This window comes from Camelus bactrianus, chromosome 19, assembly GCF_048773025.1.
Source record: "Camelus bactrianus isolate YW-2024 breed Bactrian camel chromosome 19, ASM4877302v1, whole genome shotgun sequence".
Lineage (NCBI taxonomy): Eukaryota > Metazoa > Chordata > Mammalia > Artiodactyla > Camelidae > Camelus > Camelus bactrianus.
The window spans coordinates 33,211,899-33,237,925 of NC_133557.1; the positions used below are offsets into that span (position 1 = coordinate 33,211,899).

General features: G+C 57.9%; 1 protein-coding gene across 1 annotated transcript in view; it reads left to right on the forward strand.

Annotated features, from left to right (window-relative positions):
- The window catches only part of MYT1 (myelin transcription factor 1), a 59,436-nt gene that overhangs the window by 14,945 nt on the left and 18,464 nt on the right, over positions 1 to 26,027 (forward strand). Inside the window, exons 2-11 of the mRNA XM_045516193.2 lie at positions 1,965 to 2,065; positions 9,204 to 9,258; positions 10,182 to 10,212; positions 15,549 to 15,611; positions 16,355 to 16,602; positions 17,838 to 18,647; positions 20,376 to 20,510; positions 20,948 to 21,038; positions 22,003 to 22,116; positions 25,065 to 25,279. Of these exons, the coding sequence (XP_045372149.1) occupies positions 9,204 to 9,258; positions 10,182 to 10,212; positions 15,549 to 15,611; positions 16,355 to 16,602; positions 17,838 to 18,647; positions 20,376 to 20,510; positions 20,948 to 21,038; positions 22,003 to 22,116; positions 25,065 to 25,279 (1,762 nt within the window). The 5' untranslated portion in view covers positions 1,965 to 2,065. The remainder of the gene's footprint in view (positions 1 to 1,964; positions 2,066 to 9,203; positions 9,259 to 10,181; positions 10,213 to 15,548; positions 15,612 to 16,354; positions 16,603 to 17,837; positions 18,648 to 20,375; positions 20,511 to 20,947; positions 21,039 to 22,002; positions 22,117 to 25,064; positions 25,280 to 26,027) is intronic.

The window sequence follows — 26,027 nt, forward strand, 5'->3', positions numbered from 1 at the left end:
GTAGGGCAGGACCCTGGTAACGTGGTTCTGGTCCTGGAGAGGGAGCTCGCGTAAATCCCTCCGCATCCCAGGGCCAGCGCTGCAGACCTCACTGGGGTGCTGTTTGGAGGCAACGATGCCAGGGACGGCCTTTAGGCCCAAGTGTTGCCTGAGCAGCTGTGAGGCTGCAGAGACCAGAGCTGACCCAGGGAATGCAGGCGAGGGGAGAATTCCCCTCAACAGGACTTCGCTTTCAGACTCCCCAGGCAGGCGAGCGGGGAGGCATTGTGAGCTGGTTATCTCTCATCAAACAGAAAACCAGTGGCCCCTTCACACAGAGTTGCACCGTTCACCCCCGCTGGGCTTCTTGGGAGGCAAGCAGGTTGAGGGGAGAAAGAGCTGAGGTGGTGCTTCCAGGACACCTGCTGGGATGACGACTGATGCTCGCAGCACAGACTTAGGGTCCTGTGTCCTTCCCGCCAGCTGTCAGGGAGACAGGCCCTAGTTACCCCATTCACTGACACGTTGCCGTGACAAGAAAGTCCACTGGAGCCTCGTAGATCAGCCCAGCGTGCAGGCTTCTGCGGCGCCTTCTCTCACGGGAGGTACCTGTGGGAAGTGAACCCCATTTATGGCCGGGGGTCTCCCAGCTTTCATTGTCGCTGTAGATGCACAACCCTCATACCATCTTCAAGTGTGACACACACGCTGTGGCCAGAGCGATTCTTGGCGATTCCTGGTGATTCACCTCCTGAATTTCCTCCCTCCATCCCCTTCGAGGAGGCTGTCTGCTCCCTCCTCCCCACTGGTGGTGTGAGTGGCACCCTCCTTTTGCGTTTAGGATCCTGGGCAACTCCTGTCGTAGGTTTGGGAATTTGGGTGCCCAGTGGTTGAGCCTGGTTCCTTGTGGAGCCTGCTGGTGTCTGCTGGTGCCCGGGTGGGAGAAGAGTTGCATAGCTTCCCACTCTCCACTTGAGTCAGTCCTCACGGGGGCCCTGCAGGTGACCCATAGCCCAGAGGGTGAGGCACACAGTAGGAACACACAGTAGGTGCCAAATTCTGGTGGTATTACCCATCCCTTTGAAGACTTTGCATCAGGCTGTTTCCTTGACAACCTGTCTGCTTCCCTCTGTGTTTGTGTTCCTGGGGGTCACCAGAGGCCCTTTAATGGGGTGGAGTCATTTCCAGACAAGAGGACACTGTGGCCAGAGCCACAGAGCTGCCCGGGGCAGAAGTGGTGGAATTATAGAAAAACAGCATTTGGGGACACATGTCAAAGATGTGAGAAGAAGGATAATGGGTGTGACAGCAGTGCGCCCGACCGGCCTCCAGCAGAGCCCAGATTCACTTCCAAGGGGAGGCAGAGAGCAGAATGCAGGAGTATTCATTTCCTGTTTTTATTGTTGGTTACTTCACGACCTTCCTTTGAAAGCTGCAGTGGTAGAAAGCTGGTTGTCATGGAGACAGGGAGTGCCGTGCAGGGAACAGGCACACAACGCCTCTCTTTGTCAGGTCCAGCTGATGCCTTTAGCCTCTGCTTCGCGACATGTGAACTTACGTGACGAATTAAATATCAACTGGAGGCAATGCCCTGGAGAGAGGCAGGCACACAGGCAGAGGAGGGACCTGGGAGCCAGGGCCCAGGGGAGGCCGAGCGTGGGGCCGCACCCGACTCACATCAGCGCCCGGGTTGGAGGGGCCGTGGGGGCGGAACCCCACCCCAACTCTAAGTCAAGTTCCACACGACAGTGCCAGAGCTGGGATGCCGGTGAGGGAGTGTGCCCCAGACAGACTGAGGTCTTCCTCAGAGAGCTCCTGTGTCTTGTCCCTGAAACGGCCGTGGGGCCATGACCCTGGATGTCTTTCTGGTGGGTCCCTGAGAAGGGCTGTACACCTGCTGTGGAAAGAGTGGCCTGAGTTCCCCAACTCCTCCCCTGGAGCTGGCACAGCGAGCGTTTATTAGGTTTTCTTTTTCTGACCCTCAGAAAATGAGTTCCGGGGGGAGCTGCTGAGTCAGAGGTGGACGCAAGGACACAAAGCCAACGACTGCAGGACCTCAAGACTCTTCCTGGGTGGACGTGGCAAGGTGAGGTACTCAGGGGCAGCCCCCGCCCCGGGCCTGGCCTGGCACAGGACTTCCTCCCTCCTCGACATGGGGCACGGAGGGACTTTTGATACCGTGGTCGTCCGTCTAGATCAGGCAAAGAGTAAGTGGGCTAGGACCATCAGTGATCTGGTCACTTTAAAATTAGAGGAAGAAAAATAACTGAGTGGAGTAAAACCAAAATGTGGCAGCAGGGGCTCACATCTGCCAGGTCCCTGCTCTGGGTCCAGTCACACCAGGGCTCCATGACTCCCCTCAGTTCCTGTTCTCTGTTCTCCCTGCTGCTTCCGGCAGCCTGAGGGTCCTGGACTGACGTTGCCACAAGGACTCCTGAGTTCTGCTGACTTTGTTTATTTCGATCTTCCCAAGTAGGGGCAGATAGTGCCCAGTTCCTACCTGCCTGGAACTCGCTGATGGAGGTGCCTCAGGCTCTCTGCCTCCCTGGAGGTGCTGCAAGCCCCGGATGTCGCATGCACTTACTGCCACCCCAAGTTTCTGATTCTAGAGCTTCCATGACGTGTTCTGGATAAAGCCAGGCCCCCAGGCTCAGGGGACCCCCAGAGATGGAGGTGGAGGTGATAGCAGGCTTGGTGGGCATCCCTTCCTGGATCTCAATTCTGATCTCTCATTTTCTTTGACATGTGGATGCTCTCCACCAGGGATCCAAGCCATGATCCAGGGCAGGGCCACCAAGTCGTAGTGACCCAGGGTAGAGATGAGGTGGTCATGGAGTTTTAGGCGGCGACCCCACTCAAGGTTCTTGTGTTTTACTCTCGAAGCCCAACATTTTTCTTTTGAATGCGGTGGCTGGCCGTGATTGTACAGTGGTTAGTACTCTGCGTTGTGAATCCGGTGGCTGCAATGTACATTTTAACGGGCCTGTTCTAACACCTTGTGAAGCATCTCCACTCACACTTTTCTTGCTGTGTGATTATCAGTGATTTGCTGAGCCATGTAGGAGCCTGAGGCAAAAGGAAAAGCCAATAGCTGGCTCAGTCTTTAAGTAATTTTTGCTATTTTATTCACCATGTAATTTGGGCATTAATTTAGGTACTTCAAATATTGCATTAAATTATTATTTATCTTGATCACTTGGTTTTGTTCCCCCCTTAAGTCTGCACCTGGCTAAATGCCTCACTCGCCTCACGGCTCTGGCCCTGAGCATCCAGAGATCACGAAACCAAGAAGCTACAGGGTCTCTGGGTGATGTTCACCCACAGTGGCTGGCACTGGGTGAGGGTGGGTAGGAGGGTTGCTGTCCCCCTGTGGCTCAGGTGTGACAAGCCTGGAGGATGAGGGACCTGCTGAGAACCAGCCTGGTGGCCTTGCTCAGCCTCTCCCCAAGCACCAGCTGTTTCACAACTGCTCCATTAGGGAGTGGTTTCCTCTAGTTTGGGCCTGAGTTACTGCTCTGAGCAGAGGCACTAAGACAAAGAGTGGTACAGAGAAGGACGTTCCTGTGAAGAGGACAGGACTTGGGGGCTGGCGCCAGTGGTGGCTTCTCGTGGTGGGGGCTAAGACAGGTAGGGGCACCGGAGAGCGGAGTGCACCCTTAGACAGGAGGTGGCGAGGTGGGGAGCTCAGTGCCTGGAGGGCCGTGGGAGCAGAGGAACCCTATGTGGGAGGTGGTACAGCCTGTCTGCCTCCGAGTTCAGCACCGGGCATGTGGACAGCTCAGAGACGAGTGGGAAGGGGCTGTTGGAAAGAGTGGGTGGTTGTGTGTTTGGTGGACGTGCTGGACATTGGGCTTTTTTCCCTTTAACTAGAGGAGAAAAGGAGTAAGCATTGATGGTAGGACCTTAAACCTCTTTTTGACCTTGAAGAATGAAACATTAGGGCCCCAAATCATATAATGTTCAATAGATGCAATCGAAAAGCAGGGTGGCTGCATGGACAGTCAGCAAGCAGGGCCTTCTTCCTGCTGCCGACGTGGATGCTCCCGACGAGGGACCCCTGCCTCACTTGATGTGGTTAGATTTCTCCTCCCGGATAGGTGGAAATCCCATTTAAGTTGATGTTTTACACAGATGGACACCCAGACATGGCTGCTTTATCAGGGTGTCTATTTCATAGCTAAATTTTTAATTTGGGGGTTGGAGCGAGCCATGATCCCATGCTTAGAGATGTCAGGAGAACCCCTCCCAAGACACATATTAAATAATGCTCCTGAGTGTCCTTTCTGCAACCCGAGGAGAAGGCTGGTCTGTTCAGCTGCCAGTCAGCTGGATGACGGGTGGCGTGTCAGAGAATTTCAGACACACGGTGGGACATCCCCTAGGGGACACGACTGTCACTGCCAGGAGCCAGGGGAGCCATGATGGCTGTCAGGAGGTGCTGGAGTACAGGCTTGTGGCTTAGCCTCGGAGACCAGTGCATGGGAGCAGGATGTGAGCTGCAGGTCCTGAGGCAGCAGGACTTCTACCTCTCCAGGCTGACTTGCTGCGGCCTGCAGGTGTGTGGTCAGGTGAGGGGAGCTGGGAAGGCTGTGCAGGCAGCAGCAGCAAGCAGGGCAGAGGTTGGGGGCTCTGTAAGATTCCACTGGGGTGCTTGGTGGGGGTAGGGAGTAAAGGAGCATACTTGAATACTGCTCTTAAATCCTTAAGGGGAGCTTCTCCCAGGAGTGAGAACATGGATCTGCCACAAGGCTTTGCAGCAGCCATGTGTGAGCTGCCTTGCCCTCACCTGTGCACAGGTGAGAGGGTAAAACTAGCCCAGACCGTGCCACTCCTCTGCCCCTTCCCTCCCTGGGGAAAGGGGAGACTGGGCAGGTGCTGCCCCTCCGGTTATGTCCCCCTGCCCCCCTCACTGTTTCCTTTACTGCCTGGTACCCCCCCCCCCCCCGCCCCGACCCGCCTGGCATTGGCAGATGCTCCCCAGCCTCAGCTAGGGCTTCCGGGAGGAAAAACACCTCAGACCTCCCACAGGGACCCTATCATCAATGTAGTCTTGTGGATTTGAAAACTTGACCTAAGTCCATTCTAATTCCTCAGCTTTGCCAGCTGTTGGAATGTGTTCTGAATAAAATGGAACAATAATCTGTCTCCTCTAGCCCAGGACAAGTGAGTTCCCTGGGAGTCTGGACCCCCCTGAGCAACTTGTGGCTCTGGTTTCTGCTTTGATGGCTCCTGGTCACCTTCCCCAGGTCTAGGGCCTCAGAGAGGTCAGATTGTCCCCATTGGTCTGTCCATCTGCCTGTTTGCCTGTCCTTACATAATCCCTACTGAGCAGTGAATGAGGTCTCTGTAGGAGAGACACTGACCTCAAAAAATGAATGAATGAGCTTATTTCAGATGGTGGTGAGCACAGGGTGGAGAGAGGGTGGGGGCTGGGAAGACGGAGGGAGCAGGCCTGGCCACCCACGGCTGCACTCTGCTCCCCAGGTCTGGAACACCCCCACCCTGCGGCCATCCTCCCTGATCCACGGAGCCTCCCCACACCCATCCAGGCTCCCATGTCCAAGCAGCCCCTACCTCTCAAGCTCTCCCCTGACATCCTCCCTTCCCTGGAGTGAGGGACCTGTAAGTCTGGTGCTCCTCAGGCCAGGACACCCCACAGGGCCAGAGAGGCAGGACGGCGTCTAGAGCTGCTGGGGTCAGGCTTCAGTACGGACTCTGATTTTTGTCCAGCCCTCAGCCACCTCTTCAGCTGCGAAGGCCCCAGAAGAACCAAGAAGAAAAGAGAGTGACAGAGACAGAGAGACAGAGATAGAAACAGACAGAGATAGAAACAAAGACAGAGAGAGCAAGGATGACTGAATGGGCAATAAAGAGAAGGGGGCCACCCCTCCTGAGACCACCTAAACTTGGTCTCTGAACTTGGGCAGGGCTTGGGCAGAGCTGGATTCGCTGGTGAAGGTGAAGATTGGGACAAAGCCTGTTGGGCCTCTAACTGGACACTTGTGGACACAGAGAGTTCACCCTCTCCTCTTTGTTACTGGCTGTGTGTCTGGCAGACTTCTCACAACCACACCCCAAGGGTCTACCAGTTTCAAGATTGCTTAGCACGTTCCCATTTTTGGAGTTTGTAAATCTCCAACTTAGGGAACTCAGCTTTGTCAAGGGTGCCGGGTGGATAGGCGTGAAAGCGGCTGATCTTTGTAACATGTCCTGTGAGAAGTGCTCACATGACCGACTTTAGTGAAAATATAAAATGGAACCAAGCAGTGACACCGTCCTGGATGAGACCATGGCCAGGACACTGGTGAAGCGAGTTCAGGGGAACAGGGAGGGACGGCGGGCCTCCCTGGTTAACAGGAGCAGCAGAACGGGCTGCATCTGCGTGAGTAGATCCCTCTCCTCCCTGTAGTTTCCTTTTGGAGACAGAGCTATCTAAGTCTTAATTGGAGCGAAGAGCTGGTTAGGGAGCCCAGGGCAGTTGTGAGTCATGCTCCTGATGGCAGAATGCGGTTGGCATCACAGAAATATTGTGCTTGTGCTTGAGAGATGGGGTAAGGGGCTGAGGTTGGCTTGGCTGTGACGGGGCCTTTCACCCTCAAGATGAGAGGCCACTCATTTTCTGTGGGCCTTCTGGAAATAGCCTTGATTGGTTTGTGCTCAGAACAGGTGGAGAGTTTTAAAAATAAGTCAGTGGAAGCTTGGGAAGTGTCTCATTGTCTTTGCACTAGGAAGTGTGTTTTCTGTGGTGCTGGGAGGTGGGGGACTGCCAGCAGGAGAGTGGGGTACAGGGCTCCCACCATACGCACGCATAGCACCAGTTGAGGGCATGCGGACAGCAGAGAACCGCCTCCGAGAAGGAAAACAACCAAGTCCAGCGGGGCAGGTTCTGCCAAGCCTCACCCAGTGCTTCCGAAGGCAGCCGCCACACCAGTTCAAGCAGTTCGGGAGTCAGATTTCCCTGCTTCACTGTCGATGCCCAAGTGGTCCACCCGGCTCTTCCCAACTCATTCTCATGTTGAAGCACTAACCCTCGCTTTTCCTCCTGTCATTCCATGTCTTCCTTTTAAAATCGAAGCTTCCGGCAATGAAGAGACCATCTCACTTACTGACCATTGGATGCAGACAAATTGCAGGTGGAAAGGTGCTCGGCAAAGGGAATGTGCAGCTGTAGCTCCATTGAGGGGAGCTCGCGGGCTGCAGCCCTCTCCACTCTCTGCTCTTTGAGTAATTGATCTGCGGGAAATCCAAATTGCCAAGGCACGCTTTAACCTAGCAGAATGCTTGCCAATTTCCTCGGGAAAACTGACAAAAAAAATTTTTTTTTAAGAAGAGCTGTAGATTGTATTTCAGCTGAGAGCCGCATGGAGCAGTCGGACTCATCAGCCCCTTTGTGCCGCTGCACCGGAAGCCGCTGGGCTTGGGCTCCGCGCAGACAACGTTTGAAGGCTCATAAATGTAATGAAGTCCCTTTGACACCTGCTCCGCTCTTCACTTGAAATGCAAGCCGTTGGTCCAGGGGGAACCTCCGCTTTAAAAATTGTCTTCCGTGCTGCTGGAAGGCTGTAAACGCACAGCTCAGCTCTGTGGCTCTGCAGCCGCGACTAGACAGGCTGCATAAATTATTCCAGATTTTGATGTTTCTTCCTTAACAAACCACATAAATCTTTGTATATTCGTGCTGCCCAGGGAGGGGCTCACTTTGCAAGTTCCATCTTACTAATGGGGGGGGGGTGTTAATGGGAGGATTCCCTTTCTTTGCTTCCTGGGTGGAGCTTCGGACACCGGTCTTGTGCCGGCTTTTGGGAGCTGGAGCCCCCTCTTGCTCCTGTCCCACCGTCTGGCTGTGACTTTGATGGCCTCAGCTGTGGCCCAGGACAGGTGGGAAGAGTCCTCTCCCATCTCTAACTCACTGTCACCTGCCTGCCCAGGTTTGTCCCTGGAGACCCAGGAGAAGGATTCTGTGTGCTGACCTGTGGCCCTTGGGGGCGTCCCTGTCTGATCCTCGTCCCCAGGCTTTGCCCTCCTGGGGGCTCTCCCTCCACTCCCTTGAAGGACCATGTGGGTAACATCCCCAGTGGAAGTGAGTCTGGGGCAGAGCATGTGGGGTGGGAGCTCTGATGGATTCAGGTGGGGTGGCCAGAGGACATGCAGGGTCCCCCTCAGGAGGCTCCACTCATCCTTCCTGGGAGAAGTGTCACCTTTGGGAGGGTGGCCCGTGAGTCGAGCCTAGATGACCCTTGGCCTGCATTCCTGCCTTAGCTTGGCTCTCACCCCAGTCTGCCTCCCACCTCTGGAGCCAGCGTAGTGGCCACAGGTACTTGGCATGTGGTTGGTCGAACTCAGATGGGCTGTGAGTCCAGGAGACATGAGGAATTTCTAAGAGTTGGCACGAAACAAAATCTCATTCATAATTTTTATATTGATACTGTTGAAATTATAATGTTTTGGATAGGTTGGTCTAAGTAAGGTTTAGAATTAAAATTAATTCCACCCATTTCTTTTTACATTTTAATGTGATTATTAGAGAATTTTACATGATGTGGATGACTTGCACTCTTTTTCACTGGGTGGTGGTGCCTGGAGGCCCCTGTGCCTGCAGGAGCTCACATGGGGGGTCTGGACTCATGTGGGGATGGTTGGGTCTCTGGGCTCAGGCTGCCCCCCCTTGGGCTCTCCCTGGTACAGTACATGGTAGAAACGGAAGCCATTGACCTCTGGATGCTTTGCGGAGGCCCGCCCGGGTCCCAGCCTCCTGTTGCTAACAAGACAACCCTAGTGTGCTTGGGTCAACAACTCCCAGGGGAAGCTGGGCTCTGGCGCACAGTGTGGTCAGAGTTAGTGTTGGGCGACCTGCCCTGCCCTGCCCTGCCCACTGTGAGCAGAGGATGGTGTCGCCAGGAGACCACGTGTTACCAAACCTCGACACTAATGAAGGTCTGGTGGGTGTAGCTTCCTCCTCGGATGTGGACCTGGGGCAGCAGTAGAGTCAGAACAGGAGACGGGGGATCGTCTAGGGCTGGTGGTCTCTGCCCTGAAGTCCCTCCTCCCTGCCTGCTGCTCCCAGGTCCACAGGCCTTTCTTGCCTTGTGAGCCCATTTCTTGTTCTGGGTCACAGATTCACATGTACCCCAAAGCCTGAGCCAGGAAACCACCCAGGTGATGCCATAGCCTCCCAGGGTGGTCCTGCTGGTTTCCGCTGACAGCTCTGTTGTTTTCACTTGCAGATGAGTTTGGAAAACGAGGAAAAGAGAGCTCGAACAAGATCCAAGGCCCTCCGAGGTGAGTTCTGCACCCCTCCCACCAGGGTCTGGCCTGGGTAGCCCAAAGCCCAGCTCTGGCCCAGAGACCCAGGTCCTGAAGCTGTAAAGGCCATGTCCCCCAACAGTTTTCCTCAGGAAGACAGACCCCACAGCCGCGCCTAAGGCCCCAGGACACTGCCTCCCTACGCTGGGTGCCTGGGGTCTGAGGCGCCTGGAGGCCTCAAGCCTCTTCAGCCTCTGGGTGCCTGAGAGGGCCGCGGGGTAAGGGTGGGGGCCGTCTTGCCAGACACACCTGCTGGGTTGGAGATAAGGAGGCAGAGCCTGGTTAGACCTGTTCTGTCTGGAAAGGAGAGGCCGCCAGCCTCTGCCTCCTAGGATGTCAGTCTTGGTGCCGGTGCCGGGAGGTTGGGGCAGTGTTGAGTCCAACCAGCAGTGGGGTGGGGAGGGGCCAAGGCCCTGTTTGCTCTGCAATGACGAGCCTTGCCCCCTGCACCACAGCGCCCAGCTGGGCAAGGGTCTTGTGCTCTGAGCGCCCCCATGGCCCCATCACTGAGGGACCAGCTGCTTGGACCCCCATTCTCTTCTCTGTCCAGCTCTATCTGGTGGGTCCTGTTTCCTGCCAGGCGCTGACCCCTGCCTGCAGTCAGAGGAGGAGACAGTGCCCTGGCCTGAGCGCCCAGGGAGCCTGCCTTGGGTGGGCCATCTGTTCCAGTCCACAAAACCACCAGCCCCCAGGGGAGGGTCTGGCAGAACATGGGCTTGGAGAGAGGCAGCTGGCGCTGGGGGCCCTGGAGGACATGCTAGGAGGTCAAGGATTACTGGGGGGGCAGGTCCTATGGGGGGGCGCCTCCATTTTTCACTCTACTTGTGCTGCAGGGCAACGTGCCTTTTCAGTTCTAACTCCCACATGCGTTTCCCTGTTTCTCTGTTTCTCTCACTCAGCTCCCCTAGAGCCCACAGGTGCTGACCTCAGGTAAGAAAGGCTTTTTGCCAGCATCAAGCATGGTGCATCCCTGGGACCCGGACATCCTAAATGTCCCACACTAGGCACTTGGAATTGGCCAGCTGCGCCCGAGCCTGTTTCCCTAAGCAGGCCCCTCTCTTCCTTGCCTGTGTCCAGTGTCTGCATCCCGCCTCTGTCCTGGCCCCACCGTGCGGTCGAACTTGCGCAGGGATGCCCACACCTGGTCACCACCAGGACCTGACAGCCACCACTGTCAGGTTCCCAGCCAACAGCAAGGCTCTCACAAATGCTTGTATGTCAGATGGTCTGAAGCCCCGTTCGGGCAGAGACGAGGGGTCAGGCTGTCCCATGTCCTGAGTCTTCCACTGACTCAAGGTGCAGACAGTGGTCTGTGTGCTGGCCGAGCTTGATGACTTTCCAGATTCCCGGTCGGTCTCACAGGGACATGCACTCCGAGGAGGAAGGAGGGCAGACACATAGCAGTTTGCTGGGTTGAGACAGGAGGGTCTGGGCCCTCCTCCCCAGAGGTCGACTTGCCCTCGCCTGCTGGCTTCTGCCCTGGGCTTGGCCAACACCTTTGTGTGGGAGGCTGGGGGTGCTGGGAGGCCAGAGAGAAAGCCACTCCAATGTCTACAACTTGGGGCTGCCCCAGTACCACTCCACACAGCCTTCCAACTGCAGGCCTGTGGGCCTGGGCTCTTCCTGGGGTCTCCACTGGCAGCCTCGGGTGCCGACTTGCCCAGGCAGAACTCCAGTGAATGGTGTCCAGTGAATGGTGTCCAGTGACTGGCAAAGAAAACCAGGCCCTCACGCCCCCATTTTCTGAGGAAGGGTGCCACTGCGTCTGGCTCAAAGCACTGGAGGAGGAGGGAGGGGGTGCCAGGTGGGCACTAGGTGCCTCATTTAATTTTTACAAATTCTTGTGAGATGGGGCCAGGCTTGAACTGTGGTTGAGATAACCTGCCTGAGGCTCGTCCTTGGAGGAATGAAGGGGCTCGGAGCCCACCCTCCTTCCCCTGTGGCAGCTCTGGCTCTGAGTACACCATGGTGCCCGTCACCCAGTGCCCGGAAACAGCTGCTCTGCCCACGCTGTGGGGTCAGGGTGACACGAGGGGTTGAGGGTGACAGCCACATCTTGATGGACACTTCTGTGGGCTTGCAGGCTCGTGGGTGGAGACAGACAGAGCAGTCCAGTTACTGAGGGTGGATGCTCCCTCTGCCCCGGGCCTGGAACAGCTCTGGCCACATAAGTGCATGATTCTGGGGTATCTGCTGCTTCTAAAATTCTTAGGGGTGACGGTTCTCACTAAACAGTGAGCACATCCGGGGCTGGGACCGTCTCATTCTCCACCAGAGAGACTGTTGCATGGATGGTTTTTGCCAATCAGGAGAACAAGAGGACCCCAGATCACTCTAGCGCGCCTCCAGCCTTTGAGGCTGTAACTTGGAGATGGAAGGGAAGCGCGCAGGAGGGATGCCCGGAGCCCCGGGCACCGGGCAGCTCTGCAGTGGCTGCGAAGTGCTGTCTGATCTCAGGGATCCTCACGGAAGCTCTGCCGGGTGGTGGTATTGTCTCACTTGTGAAGGGGGAAACTGAGGCTCAGAGGGTTAAAGTTCATGCAGCCGGAATAGCTGAATCACAGGGCGGGAGGGTGAGGGTGGGGCAGCAGCCAAGCTGGGCCACGGCGGGTCCACAGAGCACTGTGGGGGGCTCCCTGTGTGGCGGGGTCCTGTGGGCAAACCACTGGAGAAGATGCTGCGTGGTGCTCAGAGAGGCCATGGCATACAGGGTGGAGAGAAGGCTTCCAGGAGGAGGTGCTGCTTCTCCATGTGACGTTCACCTGGGGACATCTTGGGGACAATAAGGGGAAGGAGGCTGTGCACAGGACTCGAGTTTTGGTAACAGCAGTTAATTTTGGCTCAGGTGAAGTAATGGGGGAAGTTGGAAAGGCAAACCCAAAGGGCTAGGTTTCTCTCGAAGCTTTGAAGCAAAAATAACTCTCAAAATAGATTTGTTTTGAAATATTCTGAGAGAGGACCTGATAGTGTAAGTACGGGGATGACGTGGGCATCTGGACTGTGTCCACCTTCATTAATCTTGCGGTCTCAACCTGTTTACTTGGCGAGAGTGAGACCCATAAGTTTTGATGGAGAAACTGGGCACAGAGGCATTGACATGTTCTAGAAACAGTGTCTTCAGCAATTCTTCAAGTTTTTGAGAATCAGTGCTTAGAGGAAAATGGATCAGGCTGTGCCAAGGAGCACATGTACTCTGCATGGAAGGGGCCCCTCACTCCTGTGTCACAACCACCTGTTGTCCACGAGGTGCATGTGGGGTGCGGCCCGTGGGAGGGTTCACGCTGTGGAAAGGGGCAGAGGCTGCCTGCAGGCTCCTCCCCTCAGCACACCAGGGGCTGTGGTCAGACAAGTGGACGAGACCCTGTCCTGGTGGGGCGTACGCCCCCAGTGCCTACCCAACCCTGGTTGAGACCCACCGAGGAAACTCACCGCTGTGACTCAAAGGACCCATTCGGACCACCTGAAGGGAGGAAGGGTCATGGTGGAGCCGCCTGAGCAGGACTCAGTTCATGGACAAGGGACTTGCACCCGTGGTCCCAGAGGCTGCAGTCGGCCTCTCACCCCTGCCCCTTCCCCAGCTCAGCCACGTGCCTTCAGCTCAGTGGTTGTGGGGGGTGAGCTGAAAGCGGTCACTCTGGAACAGGCAGGAATCCCAGCTGCCCCCAAGCCCTGGCCCCCTTCAAGTCTTGCTCTGACTTTCACATGATTCCTGAGATAAAACAAGTGGGTCTGGGCCTTTCCCTTGGCACCAGTGTAGAACCACAGACATCTCTGCTGGCCCCCTGGGCCCATCCGCTGTCACACAGCTGCTACAGCCACTGGAGGCGGGTTAGGTGGGGGTGGGGTGGTGCCACCCTTCTGTGCAGAAGGAAGTGGGCAGACCCCTCTGGAGTGTCTTTGGGACATCTCCAGGTTCTGGGAGGGACGTCTGCCCTCCTGTCCTCACCTGAGGGCTTCTTCCTTGAGCCGGCGGCCAGCTCCCACCTAGGGGTCAGCCTGAGTAGGGAGTCCTCTACCTGCCTCCAGGGGCGGAGGGGTGGGAAGCCAGTCTCTTCCAGGGGCTCCCGCTGGGATGAGCTCCTCCTGGCCTTGGTCTTGGGCCCTCAGAGCAGTCACCTGGACCCTGCGTGGTGCTACCTGTGGGCAGGCCCTCGGGGAGCTTACCTGCCCACTCCTGTCTCTGCCACACTCAGAGCCATGCTGGTGAGTCGGGGGAGGGCTTGGCTGGGTCTTCCTCCCCCAGCGATGAAAGAGGCTCCAGAGGCCCAGAACCAGGGCTTGTGCCTCACCCTGCCCTCTGGCCCCGCGCACTCAGGGAACCATTCGAGCACTGGGGGTCCCTGTAGGGTAGCCTGCGGGTGCTGCCCTGCTGGGGCCAGGGCTGGGTCTCATGTCAGTGATGCTCTGGGCCACCCTGTGGGGAGCAGGGGATGTCCGGCTTCCTCTCCCAGAGTAGCCCTAGCCAGCTCTGAACATGGAGGCTCACAGCACGCCCGCTGTCCCCCGAGGGGCTGGAAGCCAGGACCCCTCTGAACTGGTGGGCGGAGGTGGGACTTGGAGCAGGTGACGTGTTTGGGGGCAGTGCCAGTGCCCCACAGGCCTCCACAGCAGCTGGCACCTAATTGCCTGATTAACTCAGTGATTAATCGACTAATTGGGACCTCAGCTTCAAATCCCCGATAACAAGGAGCTTTTGTGGAGTCTCAAACTAGTTCTTGAGAAAGTGACAGCAAGTGTGGGGCGTAGATTCCAGAATGGAGAGGCTGTGGGCAGCAGGGAGTCCTCTGGGTCTGGAGAGGAAACAGACAGCAATGTTTGCACGTCTTCCCCCTCCCCCTCCTCCCCTCCCCTTGCCCCCCAGCCTCCCCCCCCCCCCCCCCGTCTGCCCCTGAGCTTTCCTCTCCTCCTCTAAACACCAGGAACATCAGCCCTGGGATGAGCCCTGGTGGCCGCACCGTGGAGGGCTGTGGGCTGTGGGAGGAGCTGGGGGCCGGGCTCTGTCCTCAGACTGTTCTGTTCCTCCCTGGCAGGTTGGGTCGGGTCGGCGTGTTGGTGGGTGTGGCCTTCCAGCCGGCTGCACCCCACAGTCATCTGCGGTCAGGCTCATGATCAATCAGATTAGAAACTGTCGGGGTGTCTGGATACAGGTCCCGAGTGGTGCCTCTTTTGGGGTCCCAGGCGGCCACAGGTGTTGGTGGGGCAGCACAACCCTTCCTTCCCGGGTTCTAGGACAGCCTGATCTGAGGTGGGGAGCTCAGACCCCATGATGTTCACCCCGTCACAGGGTCATCCCTTCTTGGATGGGGGCACCGTGGTGCCCCCTTCCAGGAGGAGCTTGGGCTCCCCTCCCCCAGGCTCTCCGTCTCAGCATCGGTCTGCCGCTCTGTAACACGAGGTGGTGCCAGCTTCCCGCAGTCCTGGTCCATGGATGTGCCCAAAGGCCCGAGCTGGGACCCTGGCCTTGAGCCCCACGTGGCCCCTTGGGGAGCTGACTTCTAGGGAAGTGGTCTGAGTGGTCCCTGCCCATGATCAGAAGTTTCCAGAACTTACCACCATTTGGTTCTGTGGGGAGACAGTTGATGGTGGGGGGAGAGGAACTCCTGAAGTCTTATCTCTGTCGCAGTGTGGGAGCTGCCAGAGGCCAGGCATCGCCCTCAGCCAGGTCTCACGGCAGCGCCTGGATTGTGGGCCCTCCTGGTCTCACCTGCCTCCGCAGGAAGCTGGAGTCACAGCAGGGTGCGGGTTCTGGGGTGGGGTCTTTGCCGCCGAACCACGCCCACCTCCAGCTGGGCCCTTGGCTCCAGCCAAAGCTGCAGGTCTGCAGAGCTGTTTCTGCCTGGGGGCAAGGGCTGTAGAGACCCTGTCCTCAGTAGCTGTGGACCTCTCAGCTGCCTGACGGCCTGGAGAATTTGTTTGTGTTCTGTCCTTGGGCTTCAGGTGCTGGCTCTGGGGCCACATCCGAGGGTCCTGGTCCCTGCCCCTTGAAAGCCTGGTGGCAGTTTGCCTGCAGTGGGAAAGACTCACCCGTGAAGAAAGGAAGACGTCCAGTCTTGATCTCATGCATACAGATCTTTAATTAAACACACTCATGAAATTGTAATGAGCCATTCATTTATTTAAATGGGGTGAATTATTTCATTAATTTTTAGCAAACTGCAAGCAGCTGTTCTGAGATGAACTATTTAGAGACAGGGTGAGGGTCTGGGGTGGGATCCCCGATTCGGGCCCTCTCCCCGAGGTGACGGCTCCTGCTTGTCTCCCCCTAGCTGTCCTACCCCAGGATGCACAGGCTCAGGACACATCCGGGGCAAGTACTCCAGGCACCGAAGGTAAGGAGGCCTGTGGCCCTGACCAGGTTCCTGCGGAAGAGGTTGGGCTGCTGGGGGCCTTTCGTGGATCTAGATCTTTCCGTCTCTGCTCTCGGCTGCTGAGCCACGCTGTCCTCGCACTTGACCCCATTTCCGTGAGGCGAAGCAGGGCCATCCGGGAGTCTCCCCACAGGGGTTGCTGTGAGGCCGGAAGAGTCCACGTGGGAATGCTCAGAGCAGACCCAGCACACACTGTGGTGCCTGGCTGAGCTGCCCCCGGGCTCCAACTGTTGTTGCTCCAGAGGTCAGCATGCCCTCAGGGCCCCCGTGTGCAGCACCAGGTTCAGAGGATGGGTGAGGGTGGGAAGAGTCTGCAGGTGGAGAAGGAAGGGCCCAGGTGCTCCGGGCTTGCTTGTGGGGAAGTAGGCAGGGTCTGACCAGGGCATGGAGCCAACAGCCTGGGCCGGCCCCCCGACCCCAGCCACCCCGGGGGAGTGACTCTGCATGGACGGGACCCACTGAGGTCTTCTGAGACAAGCAGGAAGTGAAATTTCAAGCCCAATCAGGTGCTTTTTAATGTGGACAATTAATGTAAAATTTTGAACACATCAACGTGCCAGGCATGAGTTTGGGGCTTCAGGCTTCGGGGCAGTGACGAGAGGCGGAGAGAACTTTCCCAGCAGGGAAGGCGGCTGCAGAGGGTGAGAGCAGGAGGGAGGGCCCCAGGAGGTGCTGACGGGGCAGCCCGGCCCTGTCCCCCCCAGTTTGCAGAGCTGCCCTCTGGCCAAGAAGAGGAAGCTGGAGGGTGCTGAGGCTGGGCACCTGGGGTCCAAGCGGAAGGCGCACCCCCTGAAGCTGGCGCTGGACGAGGGCTACGGCGTGGACAGCGACGGCAGTGAGGATGCTGAGGTGAAGGACGCCTCTGTTTGGGACGAATCGGAAGGAACTGCGGAGGAGGACGAGGCGGAGACGTCAGGACCGGAGGAGAGTCGTCGCCCCGAGCCAGCTGAAGGTGCTGTGTCGCTCTTTCTCCTCCAGATAAAGGCTTAGTGTGGCCCTGGAGAATTGCGGCCTGTGAAGGGGCAGCGCCTGCGAGCGGGAAGGCCCTTGCTGAGAACAAGCGACTCTTGTGCGACTTCGCGGGGCTTCCTGGGGAGGGGCCGGCGTGGGGGCCGGCGGGCCCAGGGCTCATCTGTGTGTGAACACTGTGTTCTGTGGATGTGTGTCTGTGTGCGCGTCAGAGACGGATGAACAGGTGGACGTGGGCTGTGTGTGTGGGGATTTCAGACAGGCCCTGCCGGACCCGGCTTCAGGAGAGCCGCCTGGGGCTGTGCGAAGGGTCTGTTTGGAAACAGGGAGACTGTGGGGGGTGTCCAGGGAAGCTGGGGGGGGGGAGGGGAACTGAGGGGTCTCCCTGCTCGCACCTCCTCCCCTGCAGGGCCCCCAAGACTGGCCAGGTTGGGACCCTCAGCCCTTGGCAAACGCTAGTGTGAAGGTGGGAAGTAGCCGTGTCCCCTGAGACCTCGGCAGACCGTAGAGTCCTGAGGGTGGGACTGAGGCCCAAGGTCCAACCCCACCCCAACACTTCCAAGCTTCTCGTGTTCTCTGACTTTGCAGGGTTTTTATTTTGTTTTATTTTGAGCCAAACCGGGCAGGGTCTTGCACCTGCCTCCCTCCTGGGGATCCCGCTGCGCTCGACGGCGTTCATGGCCCTGGGGCTGGCCCTGGTGCACCTCTGGGAGTGGCCAGACAGGGGCGGAGCGGAGAGGGCTGCTTCTGTGCCCTGGGGGCCTTGTTGGCGCTCCAGGGCACCTGCGTGTGGGGAGCACACCTGCAGCTTAGTCCTGGCAGTTGAAAGACCTAACCTTTAAAACAAATTCCACTGCTTCTGAATTATGAAACAGCTTCTGAAACCCTGACGTATCCCTAACCCTTAGGCTCCGTTGTATGAAGTGCAAGTTTGCCTGGTTTAAGAAAGTGCGCGTAATAGGGAGGACCTTTAATCAACAATAGCAGAGCAATTCCTAGTTTCAGAAATATAGCAACAGTTACTCCATCTACCTCCTTAAGTAGGCTCACTGTGATCTCAAGATCCAGGCAGAGGGGCTGACACAAATGCCCGCACTGAACCCACCCCCAGGGGTTTCTGTTCCTGCTGCAGTGGGCAGAGTGCAGGAATCAGAGGCCTGGAGCCCTGTCCTCCCTCCCCCTGTGCCCCTTCCACCTGGTGTCTCTGGTTCTGTGCAGGAAAGAGCCCTGCCAAGGCTCATTTCGGGTCCAATCCCATCAGCAGCCCCACGGGCTCCTCCAAGGGCAGCTACAGCAGCTATCAGGAAATCATTGCAACTTCACTCCTAAATTTGGGCCAAATCGCTGAAGAGACCCTGGTTGGGGAAGGCTCTGGCCAGGCAGCCCAGCCAGGCCCTGGCCCCGTGCGCGAGGAGGAGGCTGAGGAAAGGGCTACCAGTGACGCGGGGGAGAAGGACGTCTTTATCCAACCGGAGGATGCTGAGGAGGTCATCGAAGTCACCAGCGAGCGCTCCCAGGAGCTGTGTCCCCAGTCCCTGGAGGGTGTGGTCAGTGAGGAGTCCAGCAATCAGAAAGTGGGCCTGAGTAACGAGGAGGAAGAGGAGGAGGACGAGGAGGAGGAGGAAGAGGAAGATGAGGAGGACGAGGAGGAGGACGAGGACGAGGAGGCCCCCCCAGACCTGATCTGCCAAGAGGACCCCCCCTGCACCCCCACCCCAAAGGCCCCTGAGCCCCAGCACCCACCACCTCACAGTCCCACGCCCGAGCGCTCTGTCATAGTGGAGGTGCACTCAGACGAGGACTCGCGCTCCCAGAAGTCCACGGTCACGGACGAGTCGGAGATGTATGACATGATGACCCGCGGGAACCTGGGCCTCCTGGAGCAGGCCATCGCCCTGAAGGCAGAACAGGTGCGGGCTATCTGCGAGCCGGGCTGCCCAGCCGCGGAGCGAGGCCCGCTGGGTCCAGGGGAGCCAGGGAAGTTGGCCAGGCCCCCGGATGGCGTGCGGAAGGACTACTGCAGCAAAGGTAGGCTGCTCATACTGACCCCGCTTTCCTATGCTCCCCCTGCCTCCAGGGGCCACAGTCCTGAGGCCTTTGCAGGCTGGGCAGCAGGTGGGGGGGTGGGGGTGGTGGGGGGCAGACCGAAGCAGACGGGGGGACAAATACGCACATGGAAGACTGGGGTCATCGATACTGAGGAAGCGGGCTCACCTGCTCACACAGGGTGGTCTGGAAACACACAGCTGAGGGAAGCCAGGCCGGGGGATGAGGAGGGGTCTAGGGACAGCGAGCTCAGCTGGGGGATGCGCACCTGGGTTGAGGGGGCCTTGAGTGAGCTGTAGCTCCCGGTCATAGTTGGTGGTAGGTAGAGACAAAGGGCACAGGTGTTCTGGGGACACTCACTCACATGGGATGGGCTCGGGGGCAGATACTGAGGGACATGGAGGACAGCTATCAATAAGATACCCTCTCAGGGTGGCACAGACTTGGGGGATAGCTGTCTGGGGGCTCCAATGAGACCAGCACAGGCCTTGGGAGGACATGGACTCTAGGAGATGAAGGGGCACAGGTTCGGGAACAAGTGCTGGGCCTGTGTCGAGTGTCAGCCTGGGGGCAGCAGTCTTGGGGCCTAGAGATCAGGGCCAATATTGATGGGATGCTGTTGGGGAGCGGAGAGGAGTAACGGGGATACGCGTGAGCACAGACAGAGTGACGGGTCCGGTCCCGAGTGTTTGGGGCCACAGACCTGTGGGGTCTCAGAAGTGCTGCCTTAAGGCATAGAGTTGAGGGCGTGGACCTAGGGGACAGAGCCTTAAAGGCAGGAGGCCAAGCTGGGACCCCTGGGCAGCCCTGAGCAGGCTCGTGCTGTGAGGACCGCGGCTGGTTCCAAGGGAATGACACTTGGTGTGGATGGAGCGCAAGTCCTGGACAAAGGCCAGTGGCAACAGTCACGAGCTCAGGAAGCCAGCCCTGGGGAGAGATGTGGGGGCCCCTCGGGGTGCGCCCTGGGGAGGGTGCCCCTGCCTGCCTGCCGGTGGAGGTGCAAATCCCCCCTTTTGAATCAGAGGCAGAGCCCCCCATCCCATCCCAGGATCCTGTCCTCCCCTAGTGGGCATTCTGAGCGTGGTCTGTGACCTCTGCGTTCTCCCAAAGGGCACAGCTGTGCTCTGGGGACCATCTGTGTCCTGACAGGTGTTTCCTCTGGCCCCACGCTCATAGCGACCTCTCTGGGCCTGCAGAGGCCAGATGCGCCCAGTGACTGAGACTTGGATTTAAATTTCTGCCCAGGCATTTGTTAGGTGCTTTGGGGAAGTTACTTAGCTCCTTGTTCCCCTCTTTTCTCAGTTCAAAGGCTGTGTCCTGGCAGGGACTTGTCACAAACTTTCACCTCTCTGTGTGGAGGCCTGTCCCCCACCCTGAAGCCAGGGGACCTCGCATAATTTCAGTGGGAGAGAGGGCAGAGGACATCAGCCGCTGATCGGGTGGTTCCCCCACCCCTCCGCCTTGCATGTCCTGCTGTTTGTGGGTTTCCACAGTCTGTGGGCTTCTTACCCCAGACCACCGGTGTGGGCAGTTTCTCCAGCGTCCCCTCGCCATCCAGCCCCTGGTCCCTCTCAGGCTCTTGGGCAGTCTGGCCACTCTCCTCTCTGGACAGCCAGAGTGAAGGGTCAGGAGATGTTCTGCCCGTGCCCTGCTTGCCACCCCCGACCCTGCTCCCCTCCCGGCTGTCCTTTGACAGTCTTATGTGTTTAGATCCCTCAAGAGCTGAGAAGCGTGAGATCAAGTGTCCGACGCCAGGCTGTGATGGCACTGGCCACGTCACGGGGCTGTACCCGCACCACCGCAGCCTATCTGGTTGTCCCCACAAGGACCGGATCCCCCCAGAGAGTGAGTAGCTCTGTCCGCTCAGGCTGCCTCTGCTGTGTGGACGGTGTCCTCATATGGGAGTGGCCATCCACGGCCCTGTCCTCTGGGTGGCACTGTCCAGAAGCCCAAACCCAACCCTACAAGTGTGGGGACACAATCCACGCAGCCTGGACAGGGCCCTGGAAGACCGCCACAGACTTGCTGGGGGGCTGAGTCCTGGAGCTGGGGAGGGCCTATGTCTGTTCCGAAGGCTCAGGAGGAGAAAGCCTGTCCTCGCCTTTAGACGAGGGGCAGTACTTGTGGACATTCCATTCAGAGGAGTGAATCACAGAACAGCTGGAGGTTTTAAGGCTGTGTTGGTTTCTGTCCCAGGGAGGCAGAGGGCCACAGGGGGAGAGGTGGCCTTGACTGAGCTGAGCCTGGATTGTGCTCACCGCCCCCTCCCTGTTCCCTCGCAGTCTTGGCCATGCACGAGAACGTGCTCAAGTGCCCCACCCCCGGCTGCACCGGCCAGGGCCACGTGAACAGCAACCGCAACACCCACAGGAGGTACTGGGCCAAATGCGCGGTGAGGGTGGTGGTGGGGCCTGCTGTGTGCTCCTCGGCTGGGGGCTGCCTTGAGGGCCAGTGCGAGGTCAGCGCAGATGTGTGGTGGGGCAGAGTGGCACCCAGATGTGCGGTCACCTGGTGGTGTTACTGCCTGTGTCACTGTGAGAGGGGGGTCCCGAGAGACCAGAGGGTGTCAGGAGGGTGCAGGCGCGGTGCAGAGCCAGGTGGAGATGGTGTCCTGCCGATGTTCAGGACCCCTCTGGACACTAGTGCTCGCTCAGCAGGCTGCTGGAGCCCTGGGCTGCTCCGTGGGAGCTGAGACCCTGGGAGAAGCACGGCTTCCAGGGTTCAGTTGTCTGCTGTCTTCCACGGGGAGAGGTTAGTGTATCCTCCCCACTCCCCGGGGTGCCTGGATAGCTGCAGCTGTGACGGGATGGCCTCTGCTCCAGCGGGTACACACTCAGCCAAAACGGCTTTAAGAATTTTGAAGAAGAGGCTAAACTCCCCAACGCTTCTGTGATGACGTCACCTCTCCGGGCCTCTCTCCTCTCAGGCAGTTATTCAGTTCTGACAGCTGCACCCGCGATGTCTCAGATGGGCTGCTTTCCTGGGAGGGCATGTGCCCTGCTGGTAGGAGCCTGCTGGTCCATGTCTCGCAGGGTCAGCAACCAGTTCATAGCCCATGGGGCCTGGGGCCTCCCCAGGTTGGCTGAGCAGATCTGGTTGGTGGTGAGGGGAGCGGAGGGAGGCAAGAGGCAGATTCCTTGTCCAGACCCACCCCCAGGATGTGCCTTTGCCCAGAGGTTGGAAGACCTTTAGGATGCATTTTGTCTTTGTGTCATTGGCTTAGAATTTCCGAAAACAGAAACCAACTGAGCTGCTGGTGCCCTGAGGGCTCGAGGACAGAACTAGGGGAACCCCTGCCTGGAGGAAGGGCTCAGCTGTCCTCCTGTCCTTTCTCTAGCTTGTCTGGGTGTCCCATTGCTGCTGCAGAAAAATTAGCCAAATCTCACGAGAAGCAACAACCACAGACGGGAGACCCTTCCAAGAGCAGTTCCAATTCAGATCGGATCCTCAGGTGAGTAAAACGAGCTACAGACCGGAAGGGGTGTTACTGGACCCAAGTTCTAATGTCCGACGCGCGTTGAGGCCAAACAAACCAAAACCAGAGTCAAAGTTTGGAGCAGAGAGAGGTTTATTGCAGGCCCAAACAAGGAGAACAGGCGGCTTGTGCGCCAAAGACCCGAACTTCCCAATGGCTTTCAGGCGAGGGCTTCTAAAGACGGTGTTAGGGGAGGGTGGTGGGATGCATGATCAGCTGTGGTCGGCTGGCTGTGAGGTAACAGTGTGCTGTTTCAGGAGTCTCAGCTTTCTAGTTCCAGCCAGTCTGGGGTCTAGTGCCTATGGTCAGCATCCTCCCCTGGGTGAGGGTTCTTAGCCTCTGCAGAACGACTCAAAGATATGGGTCAGATTGTTACCCATGGCCCTTCAGGAGGAACTGGGAGTCCTGGGACTCTACTGTCCAGATCATTAACTGCTTGCACCTGCTCTTTGAAACTCTGGGAAAGCCTAGGACACTTGAAGCCTTTTTTCTCTACAGACAAGAAACAGGGGACGTGGAGGGTTTTTTGTACCAGGAAGGACCCGTAGGGTCCTGCTTGGTGTCAGGGGCTGCCTCCTGAAGTGTCCACAGGGCTGCGTGTGCACATGTGCGTGTGAGTGTCCGTGCTTGTGTCGTGTGTGTGCTCGTGCCCTGAGTTGCCCTGGAGGCTCCCAGGGCAGAGCTGGAGGGTGGTTTCGGGGCACACAGGACAGAGTCTTGTGTACACTGCATTGTCCAGTGCCTCTGCCCCTGTCTTTCTCTCCCCGAGGGTGTCTGATCTCTTTGCTTTGGACTGCTCAGGGATATTTGCGGAGATGCTGGCCCAGTTTGGAGAGAGCAGGCTGCGTCAGCTGAGGGTCACCACCATCCAGGGAGCCCTGGGAGCCACTCCTCCCTGGCTGTCCTGCCTCCACCTCCCTTACCCCAAGGATGGACCCTGAACTCGGGAGAGGAGCCAGTGTAGACGGTGCTCTCCAGAGTGCTGCCCCCTTGTGGCCCCTGAGGTGCTGAGACAGCAGTGGGCAAGTGTGTGTGCGCGTGTGCAAGTGTTTAGGTGCATGTCCATGTATGTGAGTGCGTGTGCAAGCATGCGTGCCTGTGTGTGAATCTGTATATGTGTGTGTAGACCATTAAGAAAGAATCTGCTTAGTGTGACCTCCAGCCAAGTGACCCTGTGAGTGCCACAAATAAGGCCAGAGGCTCAGGAACCACCTCCAACCCCGCCACCGGCCTGTCCCTTTCTGGGCACAACCTCAGCCAGAGAAGCTGGGACGCCCACTTGGCCTGCTCTGAGTTCCGTGAGAGGGGTCTCTGGGTAGGGCGGGGGCTTCACCCTCCCACCTGGGCGGGCAGGCTCTTGCAGGCTGGTCCGTGGGCGCCTTCAGTCCTGCACTCGAGTTGGCTTATTTCTACTGGGTAGCTCTCGTGATGACTGGAAGCAGCGCCTTTCCTCCAAGTTATTACTGGTCCTTCCAGCTTCTTGTCAGTTTTCTTGCCTTGATCCAACTTACTGATAAAATGTCAAACCACAGGCAGGTAAGGCTTGGTGAGGCCAGGGTGGAGGCCAAACAGGTTCCAAACATGGAGATTGTGCCTCGGGAGTTCCACTTCAGTCTGTTTGCCAGTACAAGTGGGACAGCAGTGTTATCGACTTCAGAAGTTTCTCATGAGGCGTGAATGAGGCAGTGGCATTGTTGCCTCCCGGACCCTCAGCGAGGAGCCCAGGGTGGTAGCAACTGGGGCCCGGATGAAGGAGCCTTCCATTCGGACTCTGTCTGGTCCAGGGGCCGTGCTTCTGAGTGTTGCATCCTGGGGTGTGGGGAGAGTCTTCAAAAAGCTTTGCTGGCATCACAGACACTAAGTCTGTGCTGCTGGCTGAAGCCACCAAAATGTGGTCCTGATGTTAAGTTTAGGATTTGCTTCCCCCGGGGTCCCTGGTGCTCTCCAGCATCTTCTTCAGATGCTGCTGGCCGGTGCGGAGAGCCCTCAGCCCTTCTGCTCATGCTCTGGTGGTGCTGGTTTCCTAAGGCCTTCAGAGCTGGCCTTACCGTGGCTACAGCATCTTCCTGTCACCAGTCCCCAATTTCCAGGCCACATTCAGGTCTTCAGTGCCCAGCACCTGGGGCCCCACACTGGCCCCTTCTTGGTTCCACTGACCCACCCTTTCCAGATGAAGTCACCACCTGGCTCTCCAGGCCCCTCCTCTCTTTTCCTTCTCTCTGAGCGGACGGTATACAAGCCCCTTCCTCCAAGGAAAGCACAGAAGCCCATGGCCTTGCTGCGGCGCTGGCCTTCCTGCCCCGGCTCCTGTGCTGTCTGGGACACTGTCTTCACTGGTGTCTCCTGCTCATTTAAAACTCTGAACGTTTCCAAGTGCTTTGGTGACAATGAACTGAGTGCTTGTGGTGGTCCTTTCCGGCCTGTCCTTCACCCTTGCAGCAGCCCCCTCCAGGGGCATCTCAGCCGACTTCAAGCGGGAGGCAGGGGAGGACAGGGTCGCCCTGTGAAGGGCTGAGTGGCCTGCCTCTGGGTGCCCTGCTCCCTCCGCCCTGGGGAGCTGCAGAGCTCTGCCTTGGCCCCCGCCCAGCAGTGCTCCTGTGGGGCTCCCTGCCAGGGCCCCGCGCGTGTTGTCACTGAGCTGCTTGAGACCTGCTCTCCGACTTCCCTCCTCTGGCTGACGCTGTGCTCAAGGGGACATAACGCTTGTTTCTCCAAGTGTCCCAGCGCTTCCTCCCTGCTGGCAACCCTTCCTGCAGAGCAGACCCAGACACCCTTTAGGGGTGGACATGAGGAGGGGCTCCCTGGGTCTCTGTCCACGCTGGGCTCTGAGGGGTGGCTTGTCCAGGCTGTGGGATGGGGCCCTGGGGGTGGGTAGTGCAAGGCCACTGGAGCCTGTCCTCACAGGTCTCTGCCCTGCACCCCAGGCCCATGTGCTTCGTGAAGCAGCTTGAGGTCCCTCCATATGGAAGCTATCGGCCCAGCGTGGCCCCTGCCACACCCAGGGCCAACCTGGCCAAGGAGCTGGAGAAGTTCTCCAAGGTCACCTTCGACTACGCAAGTTTTGATGCTCAGGTTTTTGGCAAGCGCATGCTTGCCCCAAAGATTCAGACCAGCGAAACCTCACCTAAAGCCTTTAAATGTAAGTTGGGGAAAACGGCTTCTGGGAGGTGTAGGGTCTGAGGGGCAGTGGAGGAGGAGCCCCACCCCCCAACCAGGAGCATGTAGGAATCTCCACCCTGGGGGTACCGATGGGATGGGACTGTAGCCCAGGCCCTAACATCCCTGGCATCCGTCGTGGGAGCTTTCTCAGGGTCTGTGTCTCACCGACATTGCCGCCTCCATGTCCACCATCAAACTTGATTTATCTCCTCACTATACGTGAAACAAAACCCAGGTCCATTATGGTGTCGTGTCCAAAGGCTTAAGAACAGCTTCCTTGACCTGGCTCACTGGGAGAGAGTGCCCTCTTCTGGCCCCCCTTCCCAGCCAGTTTACTCAGCTCAAGGGGTGGGGTCTGGGGAGGGTCAGACAACCGCTGTGCTGAGCTGGGTACCTGACAGGCCCTTCCTACATGGGGACCATCTTGCTGGATACAGTGTGCTATTTGTGATTTTAGCAACAAAGTTTCTGGGTGCTTGCACCAACAAAATTCATTCCTAAAAACCTTTGAGAACAAGCACCCCATCAATTTTTTGTCACTTATTGTACTAATTTGTGGGTTGCGAGCCCGTTAACCCTGGAAATGCACCTGGAATGTGAAACGGAAAAGCACCCCTGGTGACCATGAGATTGGAACTGGCATCTCCTGGTGGATGCCCAAATCGTTAATAATAGAAACTGATTGAAACGATTGCTGGCTGGAGTGGGAGCATCTCTTCAACCTGTTA